At 45.0% G+C, this 25,418-nt stretch overlaps 2 protein-coding genes across 5 annotated transcripts in view; one reads left to right on the top strand and one right to left on the bottom strand.

Moving 5' to 3' along the window:
* Positions 1-211: 211 nt before the first annotated feature.
* Positions 212-3,623, bottom strand: LOC135982555 (tigger transposable element-derived protein 1-like). Its single transcript, XM_065589693.1, has 2 exons — positions 1,490-3,623; positions 212-1,263 (listed from the first exon to the last, which is right to left on the bottom strand). Exon 1 carries the CDS (start codon positions 2,697-2,699, stop codon positions 2,001-2,003), a length of 699 nt encoding a protein of 232 aa, XP_065445765.1. The 5' UTR covers positions 2,700-3,623; the 3' UTR covers positions 212-1,263; positions 1,490-2,000.
* Positions 3,624-5,034: 1,411 nt separating this feature from the next.
* CEP68 (centrosomal protein 68) overlaps positions 5,035-25,418 on the top strand; it is a 29,467-nt gene continuing 9,083 nt past the window's right edge. Inside the window, exons 1-6 of one of the 4 annotated variants that reach the window (XM_065589692.1) lie at positions 5,035-5,394; positions 16,737-16,852; positions 17,052-17,175; positions 18,133-19,665; positions 22,227-22,349; positions 24,680-24,776. In XM_065589692.1, coding sequence (XP_065445764.1) covers positions 18,133-19,665; positions 22,227-22,349; positions 24,680-24,776 — 1,753 coding nt within the window. In that variant the 5' untranslated portion in view covers positions 5,035-5,394; positions 16,737-16,852; positions 17,052-17,175. Of the gene's footprint in view, positions 5,395-16,736; positions 17,176-18,132; positions 19,666-22,226; positions 22,350-24,679; positions 24,777-25,418 lie in introns of all 4 variants that reach the window. The other 3 variants (XM_008172385.4, XM_008172386.4, XM_024109079.3) reach the window with 3 other exon arrangements.

Below are 25,418 nucleotides of genomic sequence, written 5' to 3'. Positions count from 1 at the left end.
ATTAGAGACAACCAAAAAGGATGAACTAAAGAAAGTCTTAAATGAGTAATAATAGTGATGGATGGCCAGACATTAAAAAGACATGTCATTGAAGGACATTGGAATCATACTAACCAACTCTCGCTCTTGGAAATAGTTATTTCACAGGAAGACAGACATGCTAGGGTACCAGAAATGTATAAACACACCGTGTTATCCACAAAGCAATGCTCCCGCTAAGAAGATACCCCAAAGGGGCTGCTAGATGAAGCTAAAGCTGTTGGCAAAGCCCTCTGTTTCATTTGGTTGGAATATTGGAACATATTTGCTATTATGCAATTTACTCTCCACAATGGGGGAGAGGTAACTTTAATTTTTCAGTGTAATTCATCTTGTATGTGTTGTAATCTAGAAGGCACTCACATACCACAGTATTAGGTGTGGATAAGAGCCTAGAAAAGAATCTCATCAGAAACTAGGCAGGTTGAGCATATGGATGGGTTAAGGAGGAGGTTGAAGACAGATGGAAGAATATGGCAACTAGGAAAAATAAATATGAAAAAGCAGAAAGGAAATACCTTAATGCTAGAACAAACTAAGGCAAGGAATACATGGCTACGTAACTGCTGATTCTCTGGATCTGTTCCCGTGACTATCCAAAGGAGAGAAAGACAGTTTATTGTCTGCTGATTACAAAGGAAGAGGAATTGTCACATCTTTACGATATATGCCTGTCAAACGTTTGGTCCAATAAATTGCTCCCTGCTGTGTTTGACTGAATTCTGGTTATTGTTATTTGTTAAACATGCCTCCACCCAGAAAACCAGCAGCCATGCGGCTAAAGGGCTATCCTGAGCCTAACCCTAGAGAGCTGTGGTGCTGCAAACTTTTTAGTACGAACCCAAGGACTCTCAAGGGTCTCTTGCCTTACTCAGGGAAAGGATGGTAAGGGTGGCAGCTTGGGAGAATTCCCTTGGAAAGGTAGGGAGTGCCACGCCCACATGTCGTAAGGCTGGCATGATCCTCAGGGCTTGTCTACACTTTAAATGCTCCAGTGGCACAGCTGTAGCGCTTCAGTGTAGACACTACCTACACCGATAGGAGGGGTTCCCCTGTCAATATAGGTAATCCACCTCCCCGAGAGACTTAGCGCTGTTTACACTGGGGATTAGATTGGCGTAACCACGTCACTCAGCGCACTATGGATTTTTCACAGGCCTGAGTGACATAGCTGAGTCAACCTAATATTTTAGGGTAGACCAGGCCTCAGACTGGAGAGTTATTCTGTTTAACTTAAAGAAGAACAGGAGTACTTGTGGCACCTTAGAGACTAACAAATTTATTAGAGCATAAGCTTTCGTGGACTACAGCCCACTTCTTCGGATCCGAAGAAGTGGGCTGTAGTCCACGAAAGCTTATGCTCTAATAAATTTGTTAGTCTCTAAGGTGCCACAAGTACTCCTGTTCTTCTTTTTGCGGATACAGACTAACACGGCTGCTACTCTGAAACCTGTTTAACTTATTCTACTTTCTTGTAATAAACACAATGCCTTGAGAAGACGACTTTGCTGACTGTAAAAGGTTTATTTTTCCTTGCCGGTTCATTCCTCTAGCTTCTAAAGTTTTGTGTAGAGGCTGGGCTGTGGGGTCAGGGGTATGTCAGAGGTGGGGTTAGTCCAACAAAATTTGTCAGATAAAATACAGGGAGTCCCTGTATACATTGGGTTTGCATTCTTGAAAAGGGCGATGGATACTGAAACGACATATACTGGGGAATTTTTCCCCATAAGAAATAATGGAATGGGGGGGGGGAGGGGGATGCGTTCACAATTTCACCACACTCGCCTGTGACAATGCTCTTTTCACCATTGTACCTTTTTACAATGACAGGTCATACAGTACACATTTTACACATAAAACATTGAATAAAATCATGTAGAACGCTACTAACACTGTTCCAACACATAGAACATTTTAATACAGTAAATACAGTACAGTAATACAGTATAAAACAGTATCAATTACGCTAAATTTAGGTAAGGGTGGTGGCTGGATTTTCTTGGGCTGGCTTTTCCGTGGCTGGCTTTTTGGTTGCAGAAGTCTTTAAAAAAGGATTTTATTGACGTCTGCTCTCCTGCATGAATCTTTGAACGACAGATCTCCCTGTAACAAGCCACTGAATCATTGAGAGCCCTGGAGACTTTGGCAGACCGTTCACGGAAAGGATCACCGCTCTGTATGATTTCCGTCATCTCATCCAGCAATCCGAAGAAATGGGAGAGATTCTTTGTCATCAGACTCCTGGCTTCCTGCCCTACGTCATCGTCATCATCGTCCTTGCTTTCTTCGGATATCTGTGGTTGGTCCAGCTCAATCAGTTCCTCATTTGTCAGTAGCTCAGCGTGAGACTCCAACAACTCCTGTTCATCCTCCTCCTCCACCTCCTCGAAGCCGACATCTTTCGCCAACTTGACAATTTCTTGCTCGAGAGCAGGAACGGCATCAAATCCCATGAATCTGTGGACAGCATCTGGCCATGCACAGTGCCAAATGCCGTTCATACATTGCAAAGTGACCTCTTCCCACAACGCGTCAATGTTTTCCACGTCATTCAAGATGTCATAGGACTTCCAAAACTCCTTTACATTGGGCTTTCCTTCACCTGCTGTCTCCTCAGTCAACATGGAGAACGTCCTCCATAGGTAATAAGCCTTGAACATGTCCAACAGATGCAAGTACAGTACAGTACTGTACAATAGGGGAACGTGTTACAATTCACGTTGGTCCTGATCCGTGCAAATAATGGATATGCGGATTAGGACCAACGTAAATTGGAACACGTTCCCCTAATGATGAGCGACAGATATCTGAAACAACGGATAAGGGGGAGATGAATACTGGGGACCCCCTGTAGCCAAACTGTAGGCAATTACAACGTGTCACCTTGCTGATTGGATGAACGGCCCAGTCCCGTCATAGAGAAGGTTAAATATCACCCAATCATGAAGGTCTATTACAGGAAAACAAGCTTTTAATTTTTGGACATGGCAGTTGACTATTTCACATGGTATGTGCTGCTCAAACTGAGAGGTCTAAAAAAAATTCACTCCTCAGCTAAGTGACCTTGCAGGCTAGGTTTCAGTCCTCAGAGAAATGTATGCCCACTGGCCACGATATAAACATCCATGCCAAAAATACAGCTGCTAGAATTTTAATTTCCTGGGAAGAAAATCTTATTTCTTCATCAGATATTAACACATGGCTAGTTGTCCACATTTAATGGCACCCAGAATCTTCTAATCTGTCACGCACTACCATTACCTGTATCCCAGATTTAGTCCCACAATTACCATTTTCCCATGCACACTCACAGTGAATCATCTGTATCAGAAATACTGAACCACGAGGCGATAGCAAATATTATTTATGCTAAGCATAATTCGGTGAGCTCCCAATGAAGTCAAATCAGTGAGATTTGTTAAGCCTGGACTTACCCGGGTTCACAGCTCCGTGGTCCGTGTACATCTTTCCTCCCACACTCTAGACCAGAGGTGGGCAAACTATGGCCCACGGGCTACATCCGACCCGTGGGACCCTCTTGCCCGGCCCCTGAGCTCCTGGCCCGGGAGGCTAGCCCCCTACCCGGCAGCCTCAGCTCACTGAGCTGCCAGGGCAATGCTCTGGGCGGCAGGGCTGCGAGCTCCTGGGGCAGTGCAGCTGCAGAGCCACAGCCTGACCCAGTGCTCTGTGCTGCATGGTGGCGTGGCTGGCTCCAGCCAGGCGGTGCGGCTGCCTGTCCTGGTGCTCTGGGCGGCGTGGCTGTAGTGCTGCCAGCCCCCGGGCTCCAGGAAGCGCTGTAAGGGGGCAGGGCGCGGGGGAGGGATGTTGGATAGAGGGCAGGGGAGTTCGGGGTGGTGGTCAGGGAGCGGGGGTGTGGATAGGGGTCGGGGCAGTCAGAGGGCGGGGAACATGGGGGGACAGTCAGGAAGGAGGGGTTGGATGGGGCAGCGGGGGGCAGTCAGGGGTGGAGGGTCTGGGGGTGGTCAGGGGACAGGGAACAAGGGGGGGAGAGGATGCGGCAGGAGTCCTGGGGGGGCCGGGAGGGTGGGATGGGGCAGGAGTCTGGAGGGGCCATCAGGGGGCAAGAAGCAAGGGTGAGGGGGTTGGATAGGGGGCATTGGCTGGGCCATGCCTGGCTGTTTGGGGAGGCACAGCCTCCCCTAACCGGCCCTCCATACAATTTTGGAAACCTGATGTGGCCCTCAGGCCAAAAAGTTTGCCCGCCCCTGCCCTAGACATTTCACAAACAAATCAATTAAAAAAGTTAATCAGCAAGGCATTTATGTGTACAAGTAACTACTCATCTGTGGTATGCAAATGTGTGTTTTCCATGTGCAATTAGTCATCTGCTTGCACGTGCACGTGCCAGTTTTGCTGGCACAGCTCAAGAACAGCCCTTGGGAAATGTAAAACCTCTAAAGCTGGGAGATTTCCGGGCACACTGTAGTTTGGGAATGGATGGCCGTGGGCGGGAGGGCTTAGATGAGCCACATCACCCATGCCAATTTCAACAGTAATACGAACGAGGGGTACCTGTGGCACCTTAAAGAATAACAAATCTTTTTGAGCATAAGCTGTGGGTTCTAGCCCACGAAAACTTATGCTCAAATACATTTGTTAGTTTCCAAGGTGCCACAAGGACTCCCCGTTCTTTTTGCTGATACAGACTAACACGGCTCCCACTCTGATTCACCCTGGAAAGCGGCGGCAGCGGTAACCCTGAAGAAAGGCCCCTGATCTGCCCCTTCCTAGAGGCCAGGCGCGTTCGGCTCTGGGACGGGGCTAGGTAGGGTGACCAGACAGCAAATGTGAAAAATCGCGACAAGGGTGGGGGATAATAGGAGCCTATATAAGAAAAAGACCCAAAAATCGGGACTGTCCCTATAAAACCGGGACATCTGGTCACCCTAGGGCTAGGCCAGCCCGTTACAGAGCTGCCCTGATCAGACCCAGCTCTTCGGAGCTGGGGTTTGTGTTTCAGGCTCGTCTCGAGTTACAACTTCTTTGTGCTGCAGCTGAGAGCAAAGACATCCCCTCCCAGCAACCCCGCGCACCCGGCCGCGTCGCTGAAAGACGACGACTCCAAGGGGGGAGCTCCCTCCCCTCGGCCCTGGTGCCGTCAGTCACTCTGCCCGCTCCCAGCCGAGCTCCCATTGCCAGGGGCTGCGCGGGGAAAGGCGGGGCAGGGAGGCTCCCATTGGCCGGCGCGTAGCCGTCTCCGCCGGCGGGGGTCGGATTGGCAGCCGCGAAGGGAGGTTTCTTTGTCAGGGCGGGGGAAGCGGAGCCGCGGCGGCGATCGCGGTGTGGCTGATGGAGCGCGGGGGAGGCCGTAGCCGCTGTCCCTCCGCCTGGCAGGTAGGAGCCAGTGTGTAAGGGGAGCTCTCCGAGAGAGCCCTGGGTGTGGGCTGGATCCTGCTCTACTTTCCAACAGGCGCCAATCCGGAGTGACTCCGGTGGAGTCACACCAGCCTGAAACTGGCCTGCTGCAAGGGAGCGCAGAATCAGTGCCAGCCTCTCTGTTTGTGGGTTGAGCTTCAGGCTCTACTGAGGCTAGGATTGGTGCTCGGGGCGGGGGGAAACAGAGATCAGTGGTTTCAGGGGCAAGCCCTAGGAGCTTGCAAAAAATGGTATCCAGCCTTGGTGCTCTTTTTGTGTGCGATAAAAGTAAAGCACCAGAACTGTTGCCTTTGCTGGCTGAGCAGTGATCCATTCTCCTCCCTGGCCAAATGGCCAAAGCATTTTGGGATTGACCAGATGTTTACAGGGGGGAGGGAAATCATAATCTTTCTGTGGTCGTATTAAATCTGCTGCTGCCTGTTGTTTAGCAGTACTATTATTATTGACCTCATCTGTCACCCACAGCATGCTAGGCACTCAGAGAATATTAAGTGCAAATGTGCGTTGGCTTCTCATTTTGGTTGGTTATTCTGATTAAGGCAGCCTTGTTGCTATAAATGGTGCTCTACAGTGGATTCAACTCAGTGATCAAGAAGTTAAATCCTGGCCTGGTGGAGCTCATGGTCTCATTTTTAATGTTAATTTCAAAGCTGTTTAGAGTCTGTGTTGGGTGTCAGGAAATGCCAGTGCCTAGTAACGGTGTTTAAAGTCTGCAGTGAGCCAGTTGCATTTAGTTGGAGCTAGGACACAGTTTGTTTAGATAAAGCTGTTTTTTCTCTAATTCTATCCAGATGTAAGCCAAAAAGAAACTGCTTGTCAAATAGGGTTTTTTAACACCATTCAGTGGCAAATTTTGAGTGTTGGGGGCCACTTCCTGAGAGATACTGAAGTGCCACCACTTCCATTGGACCTGCCCCTGCTCCCAAGTGGTGGGCAAATTTCCATTGTTTCTGCTAGCCCAGGGGTCGGCAACCTTTCAGAAGTGGTGTGCCGAGTCTTCATTTATTCACTCTAATTTAAGGTTTCACGTGCCAGTAATACATCTTAATGTTTTTAGAAGGTCTCTTTCTATAAGTCTATAATATATAACTAAACTAATGTTGTATGTAAAATAAATAAGGTTTTTAAAATGTTTAAGACGCTTCATTTAAAATTAAATTAAAATGCAGAGCCCCCCGGACCAGTGGCCAGGACCCAGGCAGTGTGAGTGCCACTGAAAATCAGCTCACGTGCCGCCTTCAGCACGCGTGCGATAGGTTGCCTACCCCTGTGCTAGCCTTTTCCTAAATATATGCCACAGTTGCTACCTTCACTTCAGCTCTACCACTGGGAGCAATGTCAGGGGTGCCCTTTCAGATTTCTTTTTTTGGGGGGGAACTTTAATCATAATTCCTGGGGCTACTTAGGCACTTGAAAACTCTAGTTTTTTGGCGGATAATTTAGCAGTTAGTTGACAGGAGGCTTATATCTAATTCCTTTATAGAAGAAAGAAAATTAAATAAATATTAGACCCACTCAGCTCTAATAACAACATGTTCTGACATCTTGTGGCAAGTCACTTAAGGGACACTGGTGCAGTTTAAAATTTTAATGTATATTCTTACTTTATTACTAACTCTGTGGAGAGAGAGACCCTGTCAGGACTTCTGGGTTCTATCCTAGCTCTGGGAGGAGAGCGGGGTCTAGTGGGTTACAGCGGGAAGCAGATACATCTGGATTCTATATAAGAACATCAGAATGGCCATACTGGGTAAGACCAATGGTCCATCTAGCCCAGTATCCTGTCTTCCAACAGTGGCCAATGCCAGGTGCTTCTGAGGGAATGAACAGAACAGGTAATTATCAAGTTACCCTGTTGCCCACTTCCAGCTTCTGGCAAACAGAGGCAAGGGACATGCAGAACATGACATTGGATCCCTGCCCACCCGGGCTAATAGCCTTTGCTGGTCCTATCCTCCATGAACTTATCTAGTTCTTATTGGAACTCTGTTATAGTTTTGGCCTTCACAACATCCCCTGGCAGAGTTCGACCTGTTGACTGGGAAGAAATACTTTTTTTTTGTTTTAAATCTGCTGCCTGTTAATTTCATTTGCCGACCCCTAGTTCTTGTGTTATGTGAAGGAGTAAATAACATTTCCTTATTCAATTTTTCCACACCAGTCACGATTTTATAGACCTTTATCATATCCCCCCTTAGTCATCTCTTTTCCAAGCTGAAAAGTCCCAGTCTTTTTAATGTCTCCTCATGCATTTCTGTTGCCCTTCTCTGTACCTTTTCCAAATCCAATATCCTTTTTGAGATGGGGTAACCAAATCTGCACGCACTAGTCAGTATGTTGACATACCGTGGATTTATATAGTGGCAATATGATATTTTTCTCTTATTATCTATCCCTTTCCTAATGATTCCCAGTATTCTGTTCGCTTTTTTACTTGCCACTGCATATTGAGCAGATGTTTTCAGAGAACTATCCACAAATGACTCCAAGATCTCTTCAGGTTCAGCTAATTTAGACCCCATCATTTTGTATGTATGGTTGGGATTATATTTTGCCAAGTGCGTTACTTTGCATTTATCGACACTGAATTTCTTCTGCCATTGTGTTGCCCAGTCACCCAGTTTTGTGAGATCCTTGTGTAACTCCTCACCGTCTGTTTTGGACTTAACTATCCTGAATAATTTTGTATCATCTGCAAATTTTATCACCCCTACTGCGTACCCCTTTTTCCAGATCATTTATGAATATGTTGAATAGGACTGGTCCCAGTACAGACCCCTGATGGACACTTCTATTTACAAAAAGAACAGGAGGACTTGTGGCACCTTAGAGACTAACAAATTTATTAGAGCATAAGCTTTTGTGGACTACAGCCCACTTCTTCGGATTCATATAGAATGGAACTTCTATTTACCTCTCTCATTCTCACCTGTTATTCCTACCCTTTGTTTCCTATCTTTTAACTGAAGTGCCTGGCAGTGCTTTCAGGATCATCTAACGATCCTTAATTTACTTTAACGATAAGCCTTTTGTTATCTTAATCACCCTGCATCAACAAACTCACTGCTGCAAAGGCTGTGCTGCTCCCAGCTTCCGAACACTCAAGCTGTTGCAGTTAAGAGCTCCATCTGGGGCTGGGTGAGTAGACCTCCCCTATGAAACTCGGGGAGTGGGCACTAAAGCCCTGCCCCCCCCCATGGTGCCCAATGCAATATTAAGAACACTAGTGTAGACAAGGCTCCTGAGCCCACTGACTTTTTATGGAATTGTCCAGTGCTAATAGAAGATCTAGACAACAGTGGCTGAAGTGCCAGTTGATACTAGTGTTCCCGCTGTAGGTACCACTGGTGGATGCAACAGTGGGAAATTTTAGAGAACAAAAATTGTATGTAAACAAGGCTAATGGGAGGTTTAAATCAAAATGACTTAAATTGTTGATTTTAATCATGAGTTAAATCAGCAAGCAGGAAACCTTGATTTAAATCAGTGATTTAAATCTTAAAAACAACAAGGAGTCTGGTGGCACCTTAAAGATTAACGGATTTATTTGGGCATAAGCTTTCGAGGGTAAAAAAGTCACTTTTTCAGATGCATGGAGTGAAAGTTACAGAAAGTTGCCTGCATCTGTAACTTTCACTCCATGCATCTGAAGAAGTGACCTTTTTTACCCTCGAAAGCTTATGCCCAAATAAATCTGTTAGTCTTTAAGGTGCCACCGGACTCCTTGTTGTTTTTGTGAATACAGACTAACATGGCTACCCCCTGATACTTGATTTTAATCTTGTTTTGCATTTGTACTTTAGTTGTTTCCCTAAAGAAACATTCTCTCTGGCTGATATAAGCATTAGAACATGCCGATTATCAAAATGTAAAGACTATATTCGGTTGTAACTCTTTGTTACCAGGAAAATACGCTATATCTATACACACTTATTTACACAATTATACAGCTAAACATACATTTAATCAGATTCTTCATTTTTCTGTTTTTTATGTTAAGAAATACATCACTCACCATTTTCTACTTAGATTATTTTTACTTGTGATTTCTGTCATTTGAATAGAAATTGGAATTCAATTAAAAATGTGTCAAAACAGCCTTTGAAAGTTGTTTTCTGTTAACTAAAATGACCTTAAAATGTATTGGATACAAAAGAAAAGTTTATCAAACACGTTTTAATGTAAAACTAACTGATTTATTAAACAAAGGAAGTATTAAATGTAGTTCGTGAACTGACAGACTGGTCACCATGGATCAGGCTTTTAGTGGTATTTAGACTTCTGAAAGTCTCACTAGGCACCTACCTGCATCTTGAGGTGCCTTGAAAATCTGGCCGCGTGACCTTCCAAGTTTTCAGAAACTGATCTCATCAGGAAACACGCTTTCCTGTTTTTTCAGCTTCCAATTGTTTTCTCAGCTTTGAATGAAGTGGTCCAAAGAATATTCTCTTCATTTCCCTCTTCGCCTCCTAGCTAAACTGAAACTATATACATTAATGAAGACCAAATCTTCTCTGAACAGCAGAAACGGAGAAGTACTTACATTAGAAGTGCAAATACCAGCATTCACTCCATTGTAAAGACTGAAAATAATATAGATATTTGCCCGGTGCAGTACTTGATTGTGACGTGTTTATAAGTATGAGTCAACCTCAGAAGTGAAAGATGTTTTCCCTGCAATACAGTATATAATTAAAAAGCAGCAGCCTTTAACTTGCTAATGTGGAGGGGGCTCACTGATGCACTATATTTTTATTTATTGATTTTTAAAAGATTACCGTCAGTTTGGGCCTTTGTAGGGGTCATCATAATTTTAAAGTTAATTCTAAACAGGTTTATCTTTTAAAAAGAAGTGAATTTAAAAATTCTGATTTAAATTTTAAAATGTTTAAAAATCATTGATTTTTTTCTTCATCCTGATGGGACCTGTATCAGGCCCATTGAGTTCAGTGGGAGTTGTGGAGGGGATCATCATCTCTTAGGATTTGCACAGTGACAGCCCCTCCTCCCCCCCCTCCAAAAAAAGAAGCATATATTGAAGTTAGTGGTGATAATGTTTTAAATTGAAGAGTTCAAAGCCTGTGGTTAAAGAAATGCAAGAACTATCCAACAGCAAAAATAGTCAGTTATTCTGTATCCTAAACTAAACTACGGCTTCCAGAAGTCTCAGTGCTTGTGGAATAGACAGTAATAGTAACTTGTTCGTGCACTAGAATGAAAGGATTGTGTGTGTGTGTGTGTGTGTGTGTGTTTCAGACATGTTAAGACACAAGGAAGGAGCTGGCTTAAATTTCAAGCACTGGAGAGTCAAGCTGTTCCTTGCATAGATTACAGCTAAATGGATACCTTCCCCTTACTTCTCATACCATTAACAGCCCCCTTTTCCGTTTAGCTTTGACATGGGGCTGCCTATGCAGAGGGATCATGTTATGGACCAGGGACACACCACACCCCTAGAATAATGCACATTCAGTATTGGGGCACCCTAGTATCAGAAAGATGTTGACAAATCAGAAGGAATTCAAGAAAGCACGATAAAAAAAATTTAAGGAGGCTAGACAGATATTAGCAGGTGCAACTAGTGGAGTTGCATTGTTTACACCAGGTCTGAATCTGACCTTCTGTATACACCTTTATATAAGTGATAGTCAAGGGAGGGGGCTATAGTACTGGAAGTGTGAAATCAGAAAGGAGAGAATGGAATTGTCTAGTAGATGCCAGTTTAGTATCTTTGTTATATTTTGGGATCCGTAGTTCAATCCTGAAGGATCTTATTGCTGAAGGAGTTAATAAGATATAGGAACAGAGGGCTGTGTAATGTAACCGACGAAGTGCTGACCTGTAAGCTCTGGAATCAGTATTGGAATTTAATATGTGGTGCCCTGAGATTTGCCTGGACTATTTTTTTAAAGGTTTATGATCATGGGCTGGTTTTGTACAATAGATGGTTCCAGTTGGAACTGAAGGACTTTAGCTAGAGCCGGCATAGAGGCAAAGTCATTTCTCAGGCATTCCAGCCAGACAAGTGCATCTCTTTGAAGATTCTTGTTTAATCACCTACAGCTAAGGTTTAAACGACCAGTATTTAGCTTACTAGTGTTCAGTTGTATAAACATTTAATATTATAGTTAATTCAAAACCCAAAACACTATTTAAAGAAGTAAGATCACTGAGAGTACGTCTACATTGCAAAACAAACAAACATCACACCCAACAGCCACTGGGTCAACTGACTCAGGCTCATACTAGAGGGCTAAAAATAGCAGTGTAGATGTTCCCGCTCAGGCTGTGAAACCTGGCGATGGGGGTGTGTCTCAGAGCCTGAGTGGGAACGTCTACACTGCTATTTTAGCCTCACAGCACAAGCCCGAGTAAGCTGACTTGAGCTCCGAGACTTGCTGTCATGAGTTTGGGGTTTTGTTTGGGTTTTTTTTGCAACTTAGACATATCCTTTGTGACTGCTAGGTAGCAGAACTGTACATCATTTATAAAACTTCTTCAGTTAAAAGCAAGAAAGTGACTAGATCGTAAATCTTACGTTGCCTACAAGCTAAACAAATACATTCTTCTTATCAAGTAGGAGGTAAGAGGCAGATTTCCTTGCAACACAATAACCTTGACTCTGACCCATAGATTTTTGGGGTGGTTTTTGTATTATTTTTGCTTATTCAATTTTGGTGTCTAAATATTGTTACAGTTAAATGGGTTTTCGTAGTTGTGATGGTTTATAGGTTAATTGACAGTGGATTTTTTTCTAAAGTAGTTCCAACTGCTGTTTCCGGAGAATAGTTTTGTATATGTAATTTATTAGGAAAAGTATTTAATATAATTCATCCTCAAATGCAAATTTATCTGTCATGTAAGACCATCTACTCTGCTATGGATGAACTGCACAATTCAGGGAGAGGTGTGTGTGCAGAGATGGCTTAAAGCCCACATTTGGGGATGCCCAATCCTGCTGCATCCCCCTTGCACTGAATTAAAGCAGCCCTAAGGTTGCTGTAACTTACAATGGTGCCAACCAGCAATTGGCATGGAATAGGGACATCCCAGCCATTCTGCCTGTGGCTTCACCTCTTTTCTTTTGTTAGTCAGTAGCTGGGAAGAAGAGTGGCAGGAGAGCTCTCCTCTTGGATGGGGGTGATCCTCCTGATGCAACAATAGTATTTATTTTGGTTAGAGTTAAGGTTATGAATTAAAGGAAAAATAAATCAATCAGGTCTGAGCTTAAGCAAAAACATCACAATTGGGTAGGATGAAGAGAATATGTGGGATGTAGAATTGCTTTGCCCATGATCTCACTTACATGTATTCACTAACATGGGATCTTTGTCTGGAAAAGGCTGAGAATTGCTGCTGTGACATCATTGCAACCATAGTATGGCCAAGGCCCTAGAATGTCTTGTATTTAGGGAGCACGGGTGCCAGGATTCTGTATGCAGCACTGTGGAGTGTGTGTTTGGGGAAGGACTCTGCACTTTTGCCCACTATACACTTTCCATTAGAACAGGGGCAGACCCAGAATCTGACCCTTAAATAAATATATATACACACACACAGGCTGAGCAGGAGGTGAATAGTTAGAAGACAAATAGTTAAAACTGGGATTTCCAGCAGAGAGGAGGTGACCACAGCTGGTAAGGAGTTTTCCAATGAAAAATTGTTCCTGGGGAAAGAGTCAGTTTCAACAAATCCTCCCAATTTTGGGGAGAAAGTTTGAAATTTTTTAGTTTATACTAAAACTTAAAAAGGTCAAAATTTAAAATAAAATGTTTTGATTTACCAGATCTTACTTTAAAAAAAAATATTATTTCTTGTTATCAGTTTGTGAAAAATGTCAAGATTGACCATTCATCCCATGTCAGGAGAGGAACAAATTTCAAACTTTCAAAAACCTCTTGCAGAATGGGGAACCAGGTTCCCCCCCAGCCTGCGAGATATCAGCAGAAATGTCTCCCTCCATCCCTGCAACTCCTTATGGAACTTACAGAGCAAAGCGGTCTGATACCAGTTTGCTTCTTTAAGGATGTTTGGTAAATTTATGAAATGTTGCAAAGAATTTCTCTCATCTGATGAATGTTCCATGGCTAAATGTTGATTCGGTCATGCCCGATTTGTCCCACAGGGACAGGTCATAATTGTGGTTCCTGCAGGCAGAACCAGCTAGGACAGGGTTTCTCAAACTTCATTGTATCGTGACTCCCTTCTGACAACAAATATTACTACACGACCCCAGGCAGGGGAACTGAAGCCTGAGCTCTGTTGCCCCGGGCAGGGAGGCCAAACCCAAAGTCTGAGCCCCGCCACCCGGGGCTGAAGCCTTCGGGTTTCGGCTTCAGATGTGGGTGGTGGGGCTCTGACTTCGGCTTTAGCCCCGGGCCCCAGCAAATCTAACGCCAGCCCTGGCGACCCTATTAAAACAGGGTTGCGACCCACTTTGGGGTCCCGACCCACAGTTTGAGAACCCCTGAGCTAGGAGGTTGTTAATTAAAAAGTTTTAAAAGGCTGTTAATTTTGTCCCACCTTTTGAATTTGCTATTGATTTGCCTCGGATGGCCTCCTTCCATGCATTACTATTTTAGCTTGAGCTTATTGACTATCAAAAAAGCCATTCCGCTAATATTTAGCTAATGCTGGGACATCAGATCAGTTTGACCTAGCTGAAGTGTTTTAGTATTCGTGAAGCTTTGACTGGTGAGTACATGTATTTGTCACAGTAAGGTGTTCGCTATTCACCAGAATATTGGCAACATCAATTTGTTAGCTCAAATACCAACATTCGGTATTTCAAAAACTCCAAAAAAAAAAAAAGCCATTTGTAATATTCTATAAATATTTTTTGCTGCCTAAAAATTAGCAAATAACAGCACTGGTTTGTGAATGGTTGGTGAAGCCAAGATTAGCCAGATTTTAATTTGGTGAATATTATTTGACCCGTTCTAATTGTAAGGGGCTTATCTCCGAAGCCAAGTGCAATAACCTGAGCACAACATTGTTGATTGTCCGATCTCATGTATATAAAAACAATGATTTCCATATGTTCTTTTAAAAAAAAAAAATCCTTCAGTTATTGGTTGAAAAATTCTACGAGCGTTTGTTCCCCACAGTGGTGATCTTCCTGGATCAGCTCAGATCCAGCTAAACTAATTAGTAGCTGTTTAAAGCCTTCCACATACTCGTTAATTTAAATTAGCCGTGTTATCTGCAAGCCTTTGTTATGACTTTCTATCTGGGGGATTATAGAGAATTGCTGCCGTGGATGCCTGAGGATCTATTTAGTACCATACTTGTGGACAAGCTAGATAATGGGATCTTTTTATTGGATTTTAAAGTACACAGGATCTTGAGCCAAAATGTTTGTCATCAGGTGTGTTCTGTGACATAGTAAATGAAACTGAATGACAGTAAGGGCTGACATTATTTTACCACGCTGGTCGTTACTGGATTAGTGTTTGCGCAGTTGGGGTATATACTATACTGACTATGGGTCAAAGTGCATAGGTAAAAAAGTTCCTTGTTGTCATTGAACAGTGTTTTTCTGAGAGATCAGAAGTTAGGTTTAAAGCTCTATATAAACATTCTTGCTAACAGGGATCTGTAATTTGTTTACAAGACTTCTTAGGCTATCACAAGAAAATGTCTATAACTTTCTGAAACTTACCCAAATCATGTAGCTGCTTTTGGGTCCGAACCTTTGAGTGGAATAATATAAACCAGAGATCGGCAACCTTTGGCACATGGCCCGCCAGGGAACAGCGGCCAGCACATCCCTCGGCCTGCGCCGCTTCCCGCAGCCCCCATTTGGCCTGGGACGGCGAACCGCGGCCCCTGGGAGCCACGATCAGCGGAACCTGCAGATGTGGCAGGTAAACAAACCGGCCCGGCCCACCAGGGTGCTTACCCTGGCAGGCCTCATGCCAAAGGTTGCCGATCCCTGGTGTAAAAATAACTGGCATTGCGAATTGTACTGTCAGGTTGTATTGGTACAGCCTTTACTGTCTAAGAATGATTGAATTGAATGGTGTGTGCATAGGATTTTGTGGCAAGACTCTCTAGATGTCTAAAAGGCAACTTGGGTAGAGCAGGGCAGATCCTGAGCTGAGACACACTGATGTAAAGGAGGAGCATCTCCTCCAGAGTGAGTGGAATCTGACTCGTGGACTGCAGGAACTTATTCCCTTAGGGCTCAGTCATGGAGTTTCCACAAGCCCTGAGTAACAGGCAGCATGTAGCTGCAATGCTTCAGGAGCAAATCAGGGAGTGAATTGTGACTCAGGCTATGTCTACACTACAGGCGCTACAATGGCACAGGTACGGCGCTGCAGGTGTGCCACTGTAGCACTATAGCGTAGATGCTTCCCAGAGCGACGAAAGGGTTTTTTCCATCGCTGTAATGAATAGATTTCTCAAAGGTGGTAACTGGGTCAACTGAAGAATGCTTCCATCAACCTAGCGGCATCTGCGCTGGGGGTTGGGTTGGCTTAACTAAATTGTTCAGGGGTGGTGGATTTTCCACACCCGTGAGCGGTGTACCTAGATTGACCTAATGTTAAATTAGATCAGTCTTCAATCGCAATTCACTCCTTGCCCAGGGTGGAAGTAATCTATGCCACCCTGTCACTGCAACTGATCTTTGTTTCTATACCAGCAAAGCTGTGATGACTGGCCCACCCACTCCCTGACCCTCCTATCAATGAGCAATTAGTCGTGAGTAATCAATCACTCATCGAGGTAGAAATTGCACAATCAGGCCCTGAGATGATTGTTTTATATCTTTTTCTTAACGTCTCAGTTTCAGAGAAGTTGACCTGCAGAGAAACCCCCATGTATCCCTGTAAGGAAATTACCTGTCCCAGAAGTTCTTTAGGGCTTGATTCTCTAGCCACTCAGCTGTTATTGAAACAAGCGGCTGTTCATTTGGGCCCAGTAACTTTATTCATGTGCAAAAGTGCTCTCAGGATCATGGTCCTTAGTTAGCAACCATAGAGCTGTCAGAGCAGGTACAAAACCTGCATTTGTTCCGAATGTACCACTCGAGTAAAAGTGACTCTCCAAAGATCAAAACTATGATTTTAGCATAATAACTTGTAATATGAAGTCAGAAAAGTGCTGGCAAAGAATGAAAGCAAACTTGCCATTATTCTGTGTGATTGAAGATGCACAAAGATGATGTGATCTTATGATTTTTGCTCAGGACGGGCTAAAGTGTTTTTTCTTACTTAGACACAGGGTAAAGCAAGTTCATGTTGTTTTAGTTGTGTGGAAATGGGGAAAGAGGGTCACTTTGTTGTTTCTTTCAGGGAGTTCAAGACTACGAGCACATGGTCTGTGAAGGGAAGGAGTTCTGCATGAATGGCCGTGGATGTGGGAAAATCCGGTTCTGAAGCCTCACTGAATGTGAAGGCCAAGTCCTATGGTAGGTGGAACTACACAGAACTAGAGGCCGACTGCCCTGAGCTAGTTAGCAGTGTGCGTCAGCTTTTAGAAGCAGAGGAAGTGAAGTCATCCCCAAAAGGAACTGAGGATGCGGCAACGGATGGAACAGGCCACAGAGTAACTGGTGTCTCCCAGAGAAAGCCCAGCTGTTGTAAAGTATCTTTAACACCTTCTTCCAGGTTTTCCAGAGCAAGAGCAAAAGCAACATATGTGGAGAGGCAGCCATTAACTGATTGCTACCATGAATGGTTCTATTTACCCCGTCGCTTTAGCAGAACTCTTTTCCACCCCGGAGGGCAGCAGGTGAGAAGATTTCACTTATTATTTTATTTATTACATTTTCAGCAAAAGACCCCCCAGATGAGATCTGTTATGCTAGGCTTGATTTTTTACTTGTGCTAAGCCCCCATATCGCTTATTTAGGAGCCTGTCTTTGGGCCCCCACGTTTGTAAATGTTGGCCTTTGAGGTAGACTTGTTGGGTATGAGGTTCAGTGCAGACATCCCCCTCCTTCAGCCCTCAGCCTGGCTATTGGAAAGATTTTAACAAAGCATTTCAGATTAATTCATTTTTTGGTAAATCCTTCTGTGCCTGGTAAGCGACTTGGTAGCATTGTGGGCATGCTGCAAAGCCCGTCCTGTCTCCTCCTTGTTAAAGCAGGTGAGGACTGGCTACACTTCTGTGCGGGCCTCTGTTTTTGTTGTGATGGTTAGTTTATGGGAGGGAGGCTCAGAGCACTGGATGGTGTGTGTTGTATTTAAACACTCAAAATAAATAAATGTCATGTGATGACACTTCACATCCCTTTTTCCCCACAACCCATGCTTTCTAATGATGTCTCTGGCTGACTTTCTAATGATGTCTCGTGTCATACAGCCTCCAAGTACCTGGCCTGCCTCACTGCAAATATGGCGACATTACCAGCCCATTTCAGACCTGGGGTAAATGGGTACGACTCCCCTGAAGGCAATGGAGTCGACATCTGAGCACTTGCTTACATCAGGCCTGGATTAGGCCCTGAAGCGCCATATTCCTGCCCTGCTGACAACACAATGGGGCTTTTATCTGCACTTCTGCTACTTGTATTGTTCAAAGAATTCCTTTGTTTTCTTGTTTCTGTTTGCAGGGATTCTTCCCATTGGTGACACGCATTATAACGTTGTCAAAGCCATACACAAACTACACAGGCCTTTAATGTGTGAACTACAGTTGCTTCATTCTATATGTTTTTTTTCCCCTCCCCTCTAATGTTTCGAGCAGATGAAAATGGTGGAATGTCCGGGCTGTAAGGAGCACCTTCCGAATACTCCTGAGCGTCAGCCAACACTTCAGAGCTCAGCAATGGACGCCAAAGTTTACATCTCCAGTTCTGAGTCCCTTCCTGCCCTAAATGCTGACTGTGGGAGCCAGGCCTCACTTTCCCTTTCTTCAACCACTTTGAAGTCTTTGCCGAACAGAACACTCCCCAGTTTTGATACAGTAATCCCACCGTTTTCCAGATCGAGCCTTTCCACGCCACCTTCAGAAGACGATGACTTTGAACAGCAGGAGATAAGATCAAGAAGCTTACCAGCTCGAAGGGTTTTTTCTTCATCTGAAGTCTTCCCCTCTCGGTATCTGCACAGTCGCTCTACTCCAGTAGAAGATCCCATGCTCAGCACACGCAGGCCATTAAATCCTCTCTTTGATGACTGCATAGCTGTGGAACAAGAAAAAAAGAGGTCGTCCTTTCAGGCTGATTACTGGGCATGTGCAATACCTGATTCTTTACCCCCGTCTCCGGACCGGCAGTCTCCACACTGGAACCCTAATAAAGAGTATGAGGACTTGCTTGATTACACTTACCCTTTGAAGCCAAAATACAAGCTTGCAAAGAACACCAAGTCTGTGATGCCTGATCCCTTCTTCCATGACTCTGGTATAGATCTTGACAGCTTTTCTCTTTCACCTGAGAGCACTTTGAAGTGTATCAGTGCACCCGGTCAAAATCAACATGCTTCAGGGAGCAACGTAAGCCAGAGTAAGGAGTGTGGGATCTCGGCAGAGAGATTTTCAACTCCCTTGTCTAAGAAGCCAGGATATTTAGGAACAGTTCCTTATTATGGATCTTCACCTATCACAAAAGTGTCCTTTGCAGAATGTGTTGCTACTGCCACCAAAGCAGATCCCATTAGAGGGTTTGCAAACAGTTTGCTTACTTCTAAGTGTGCTGGACTTGGTTCATGTGATCGGACTCGCATAGATGGGAGAGGCTGGGGTAGTAGAGGAGATGAAGACTTTTCAAAGTGTCAGGTAAAGAAAAAGGGTGCCAGTCATTTTATACCCTCTATGCAAATACTGCCACTGAAAAAAGCATGGGAGAATGATGAAGAATTTCTTTCCCTGCCTCCCAGAGTCAAGGAGTTAGAAGGTTTGGCTCGATATTTGTCTGATCTTTCGCTGACTAAAGGGAGACCTGGGCATGACCAGGTGCAACAAGACCTTCCATGCTACAGTGGCAGCAGAGGGCAGCTTTCAGCTGACTCTGTTGAAGGTCAAGGCAGCATAAAGAGCAAATATGGAATTCACGGCAGTGAGGATTGGGTTCTGTGTCATGCATGCAACTCTCAAAAGCCCTCTACAGAAAATATTTACCTGAGTAGCCAGGACCACAGGGAATCTGTAAGCAGATTGGGAATGCCCTCCATCAGGGACATGCTAGATGGCAGATACCTATGTGCACCGGAGACTGAAGGGCAGCATCTACCAAAAGGGAGGGACCAACAGAAAGAGTCACTTGCACAATGTATTAAGGTGGGTTGAAACCAGAAATTAATGGAAGATGTCTGTGTATTTTTGTTTTCCTCCCAATTCCTTTTGCATGACGTTTAAATTTCCTGCAGCTGCTACTCATTTATACATTCGGTTTCACTGGAGCAGACTGGTTCTGATTGCGGGAGGGTATCTCTGCCAGCTTGAGGTTCCAGAACGCCACACAACTCTTGCTGTCTGTGGCACCCAGGCTAAAGTGCAGAGCCCAGCCTGCAATGGGAGTTTTTTCCTGCAGCTTCGTGAAGCACTATGGTTTTGTGTCTGCTGAGTTTCACATTGAATTTCAGGTTCGAACATACTGAAAAGCTCAAAAGCTGTGTCTGCACTGGACTTTCGCCTACAAAATTTCCCACTAGTGCAGCTCCACCAGTAGGAGCTCTAGTATAGACAAGGCACTGGCATTTTTATCACCATTTTTTCCTAGGCCTTCTCTGAGCAGGGTTAGATGATATTGATGGTGAAAACACTGGTGGTTCTGGTGACTTGTCTACACAAGCGCTCTGGCCTCTGTTGCCACTGAAGTGAAGCTGCCCTGGTGGGAAATCTTAGGGGAAACAGTCCAGGGTAGACACAGCAAGAGTGACACTGTGAAATTGTCGGATTTTCTTCCCCAAACTACAATGTGGCTTGACGTTCAACCCCATTTGCTGGAAAGTTAGTGAGCCTATCAGTGAGTTGGCTCCTGGTTAAGTGCATACTGAAACCAGGTAGATATTTGTCAGAAAAGTTTAGTAAGTCTCTTTTTCTTAATATGCTGTAAATCAGAATTTTCAGTGTAACTCCTAGGACTGATCAAAATTGTGTCCAGCTTTGAAATTTGGTGGTGGGAAGGGGAAAGGAAAAACTTTTTTGGTGATTTCCCTCCCCCCCCACACTTTTTTGACTTGCTGTTGAGCTGGTTGCATTTTTCTGCATTTTGATGACATTTCAAAAGAGGGGGGCAGGGGTTGATTTTTTTTTCCCGCCCCCCATGTTGGACTTTTGCTCCCTTTATTTTCAGCTGGGTCTAGACCTTCCTAAGTAGCGGCTTTGTCCCCAGCGTCACGCTGCGTTTGTTCGGTCATATGGTTGTCCGTATTCTGAATAAGTGACCGTGTTGCAATGGCTAATGCCAGTTACAGAGACAGGGAGGGAGAGATTACTATACTTGGGCACTGGACTAACTCACTGCTGTACGTGAGATCAGAATTAGGCCCACAGATCCCAGCCTCAGCATTTCGAACAGGCAGTTTCATCTCTGTGTTTGTTTTGTTGTACTTTGCACCACACAAGTTCTTATTAGGCCTGGTCTAAACTTGAAAGTTGTAACAGTATAACTGTTTCAGGCAGGGGAGTGGGTTTATTTTTTTTTTTATTGACATAGTTATACCAGTACAAGCAGGGCCGGCTCCAGGCACCAGTTTAACAAGCAGGTGCTTGGGGCAGCCAAGGGAGAGGGGCGGCAATTTGGGGGTGGCAGTTCCCTCACTCCCTCTAGGAGCGAAGGACCTGCCGCTGAACTGCCGCCGCCGATCACGATCGCGGCTTTTTTTTTTTTTTTTTTTTTGCTTGGGGTGGCAGAAATGCTGGAGCCGGCCCTGAGTACAAGCCATAGCGTGGATGCAGATATTGGTACAAAGGCACCTTTTACCAGAATAGTTTATTCCCCTTCCTGTACAAGGCTAGCTATACCAGTATAAAGCACCTTTATACCAATATAACTGCATCCTTTTGGTGGGGAGGAGGGGGTGTTTGTACTGCTTTAACATTACTGGTATGGTTAAAGTGCTACCACTTTCTAGTGTAGACAAGGGTTAGGTGAATTAGGGCCAGATCCTTCTCTTCAAGGCAGTGGAAGGTGCTTAGCTCATACAGAGGGTCCTCAGCACCCTGCAGAAATACAGCCTTATTGTGGCTTTGAAAATACCCCCTCCCAGCTCTCTGTCCTCCCCCCCTCCCCCCCCCCAACACACACACTTAATTTAAAAAGAGACCTTTAGGAAGATTCATGGCAAAACCATTCAGTAACTCTGGTGCTCTACAAAGTGGGGCCCCACTCCTGCAGAGAGACATGAGCAAGCAAACCCTCATGCCTGTGCAAAACTCCGTTGACTAAAAGGCCTTTCGTAGCAGCCATTTGAAAGTCAAGTCAGTAACACTAGTGACTTGTAGCCACGGTGAATACGTTTTGGGGTATGCTGGTAATTTTTCATCTGTCTCTGCCTTCCTTCCTCATTTGTGCCCTAAGATGCATCCTATGCTCTTGCAAGCTAACTTGCAATATTTATTTTGTTCAGTGGGCTTTTAGACCTTAATTTTCATTTCAAGAGTGTTAAACCCAAATAAATTAATAGCTTTCTTGGGTTTTTTGTGGGGCGGAAGGGAGAGGGGAGTGAAGAAAAGGAAGAGATCAGCACTCAAACAAGGATCTTCAAGAGCAGTGATTCTAGGCCAGCATGGAATAAACATTTTATGAAGCATCTTTGGCCACGTATTAATGTCATCATATCTTTGTTACGGAAAAATAGATAAGTAATGCCTTTTATTGTGATTCATCGAAGTAGATATTTTGCTGTCAGCTAGAAGAGCTAATTCATTGGCTGTATAAAGTAGCAGAAGTTACAGACAACTGGATTCCACCCAAACCAGACGTTGAAAGTGTGAAGACCTCCCTACATCGTTACCTGGTAACTATATTTGCTGATCTTTTTCTTTTCTCCCTAGACAAGTATTTTAGTAGGAAATATCGCATAAAACTTTTAAGGGGTGTGTTTCAGAGTAGCAGCCGTGTTAGTCTGTATCCGCAAAAAGAACAGGAGTACTTATGGCACCTTAGAGACTAACATTTGTTAGTCTCCTGTTCTTTTTAAGGGATGTGGTGTTTTGGGGGAGGCGTGGGGGGGAAGACTCAGGGTTGGCCTTGGGTCAGTTGTTGGGTGTTAGTCTGGGAGACCTGTGTTCAGTTTGTGCTCTGTCACAGACTTCCTAGGTGACCTTGGGCAAGTCACTCAGCCTTTTTGTACCTCAGTTCCTCATCTGTCAGATAAGGATAATACCACTGCCCCACCTCACAGGGCTGTTCTGAGGATAAATATATGAAAGATTGGAGATGCTCAGGTACTACACTAATGGAGGCCATGTAAGTACCTAAGATAGATGGCTGCTCCTATTGATTTCAGTGGGAGAAGAGTTAGGCCAGTGCTGGGAGCACTCCGCATACTTCAGTAGTGTGTGTTCTGAAACAAGGGCGGGAGGTTATCTTGGTCAGTGTGAGAGCGTCACGCAGCTCTAACTCTTTTTTTATTTAGACTTTCTCTATGTGGTTGGGGGAAGGAACCTTATTTTCCATTGTTGTATTTTATTAACATCCTCTATTACTTCTCCTTGATATGTTCTTTAGTTACTTGCTGTATCTTACTGCACAAAGAGGTGGGCCCTGGCCATTTGGGGACAGTATCTGCACTACCATTCTGTTCTCCTCTCAGAGATGTGCTGTACTCAGAGCCCTAGAATATCCACCCCGGGCGTGGGGTCAGCCCCACAGCTCACCTAGAGTCCGTTTGAGGGTGTTAAGTGGTGCATAGGCCATTTTACCCCTTCTAAATAAGCCAAGTGTCAGATTAGACTCACCACTGGCGTGCTCCCCCATGGCTGGGTATGACATCTCGGGCTCTTCTCCTCTAGCACCTCCTGATGACAGCTGAGCCCTTCCAGCCCTGCAGTGCTCTGCCTCTCCTCAGGACATGCCCCTCCAGCCAGGCCACGTTTAGTTCCCTCCCCGCCCCTTCCAGGGTAAACAAAGCGTCCAATAAACTAAACTCAAATAAACATAACTTTCCGTATTCCGCTGCAGGCTCTTTGCCCCTTTCTGGGCTCTGCAAGGCTGTCGTCCTCCTAACATGCAGAGTGATGCCTCCCAGGGCTTTCTCCTGGTTGGCCCAGTTCCACACTCAGTAGTCCTCCTCCCCCTTGTGTCAGGGTGTTTCCATACCACCCATCCCTGAGGCTGGTCAGGGAACAAGGCATCTCTCTGGGTTCCACTGCTGCCTCACTGCCTTCCTGGACTTCTGCCTTCCTTGGCCTTCCTGCAGCCCCACCCCGGGCTCATTGTACCTCTGCTGCTCAAGGCTTTTCCTCCACTCTCTAGCAACCAGAGAGGGACTGAGGTATTCTACGAGTTAGAAGTTAGTATAACTTTTTTCTTTGTATCTTTTTAGGGCAGTGAGCACATGCTACACGCAATATTCCACTTGTGTTGGCATGTGATGAGACATCAGAGCGGTAGAATGAACGGACCGTTACTAGTCTTAATCCTTTTTAGTTACCTTTGGTTACCTGTGGAGGGACTTGTTCATTTTCTCCTCCCCAGGGGAGATGCCCAGGACTCTGCGCTCCCAGGTTTAGCGTGTAGCTCTCAGGGTGGTGGCAGAACTCGAGTCTAGTTCTGCTCTGCCAAGGAGTCGCTGCGTGGCCTTGGGGCACATCACCTGAGCTCCGTCTGTTCTTCCCTCTCTAAAGTGGGGAGGATAATACTTACCCGTCTACCTCCCAAGGGTGACTGTGAAGATTACGGTGGGGCCTAAAGTGCTTGGAATATGGAAGGTACCCTATAGCTCAGCAAGAGTGATGCGCAGGGCTGATCTATAAGGCTGCATTTACCCTTTGCAATGGAAATTGTGTGAGTAGATTTCCTGGGATGAGTAGGTCCAAGTCAGAGCCTTCTGTCTTAGGCTTCTCTATCTGATCCAGAGTCAAACCACAAGATCCAAGCACCCCCAAAAACTAAGGGAAAATTCATATCCAGGGGACACCTTTGGGCCCATCTCTACCCAAAACACCAAGCATATCACACCTCCAAAATGGCTGCTTCCCACAGGCCAGGAGATCAGGAATATTGAGGTCCTTTCGATCATAGGTCTCCCTCCAGGCAGCATGATGCAAGCAGCTAGTGGTACATTTCTATCCTGGTATACGGTCCCCAAAACACTTGTAAAAGCAAAACCTGTTTTCTTCGCAGCAATTCAAGAAAGATGTAGCTGATCACCAGACGCTGACAGAGAGTGTGTTACAAAGGGGTGAAACCCTCCTGAAATGCATGGTGTCGAATTCACCAGGTAAGGGGACTTTCTTTTGGACGGGATGTGGAGAACGTCTCTTTGTGTGAGATGACAAAACCTGCAAGAGGTCAACATCCAGCTTGAGATTCATGTCCTGAGCTACGCTTTGTGTGGGGGAGAGATTCGGCAATCTTGTCAAAATTAGTGGGAGCTTTGAAGAGAAGTGGCTGATAATAACTTGGAACAGGGCTGTTTATCAGCGAGCTCTAGGGGGAGGGTAATGAGAGCTTTTTACTTAGTCTGGGGACTAAAGTCTGCCCTTGAAGATGCAGGTCTAAGGTGAAGGTGTAAGTGCTGGTGAAATCCATGGCAAGTCAATCTGAGAGCTGCGTTTGGCCCCTCAGCTGCAGTTCAGACTCCAATTGATGGAAGACTATTCTAGTTATTTGTCTCCATTTAAGCCATCACTTACAGGCTAGTTTAGAGCTGACAGTTTTTTAAACTAGTGTCAAAACCTCCCCATGCCACCTCTGCTCCACCTCAAATCAGAAGGCATTTGTCAAAAGATACGTCTTGGGTATTTAATGGGAGAGCCACGTATTTATGCTTCTCTCCTGTACCTCTGTATAGTTGTCTCTCGAACACGCTACTTGCCAACTTCGCCTCCAGCCGTTACTCAGTTGGAGAAGTTACCGCACA

This window comes from Chrysemys picta, chromosome 3 (genome assembly GCF_011386835.1).
Source record: "Chrysemys picta bellii isolate R12L10 chromosome 3, ASM1138683v2, whole genome shotgun sequence".
NCBI classification, from domain to species: domain Eukaryota; kingdom Metazoa; phylum Chordata; order Testudines; family Emydidae; genus Chrysemys; species Chrysemys picta.
Note: the sequence above shows the minus strand (reverse complement) of the source record. Positions and strands in the feature narration are given on the sequence as shown.

Coding starts and splice junctions, on each gene's coding strand:
- LOC135982555 (XM_065589693.1), bottom strand. CDS start 2,699: ATGTTCAAGGCTTATTACCTATGGAGGACGTTCTCCATGTTGACTGAG.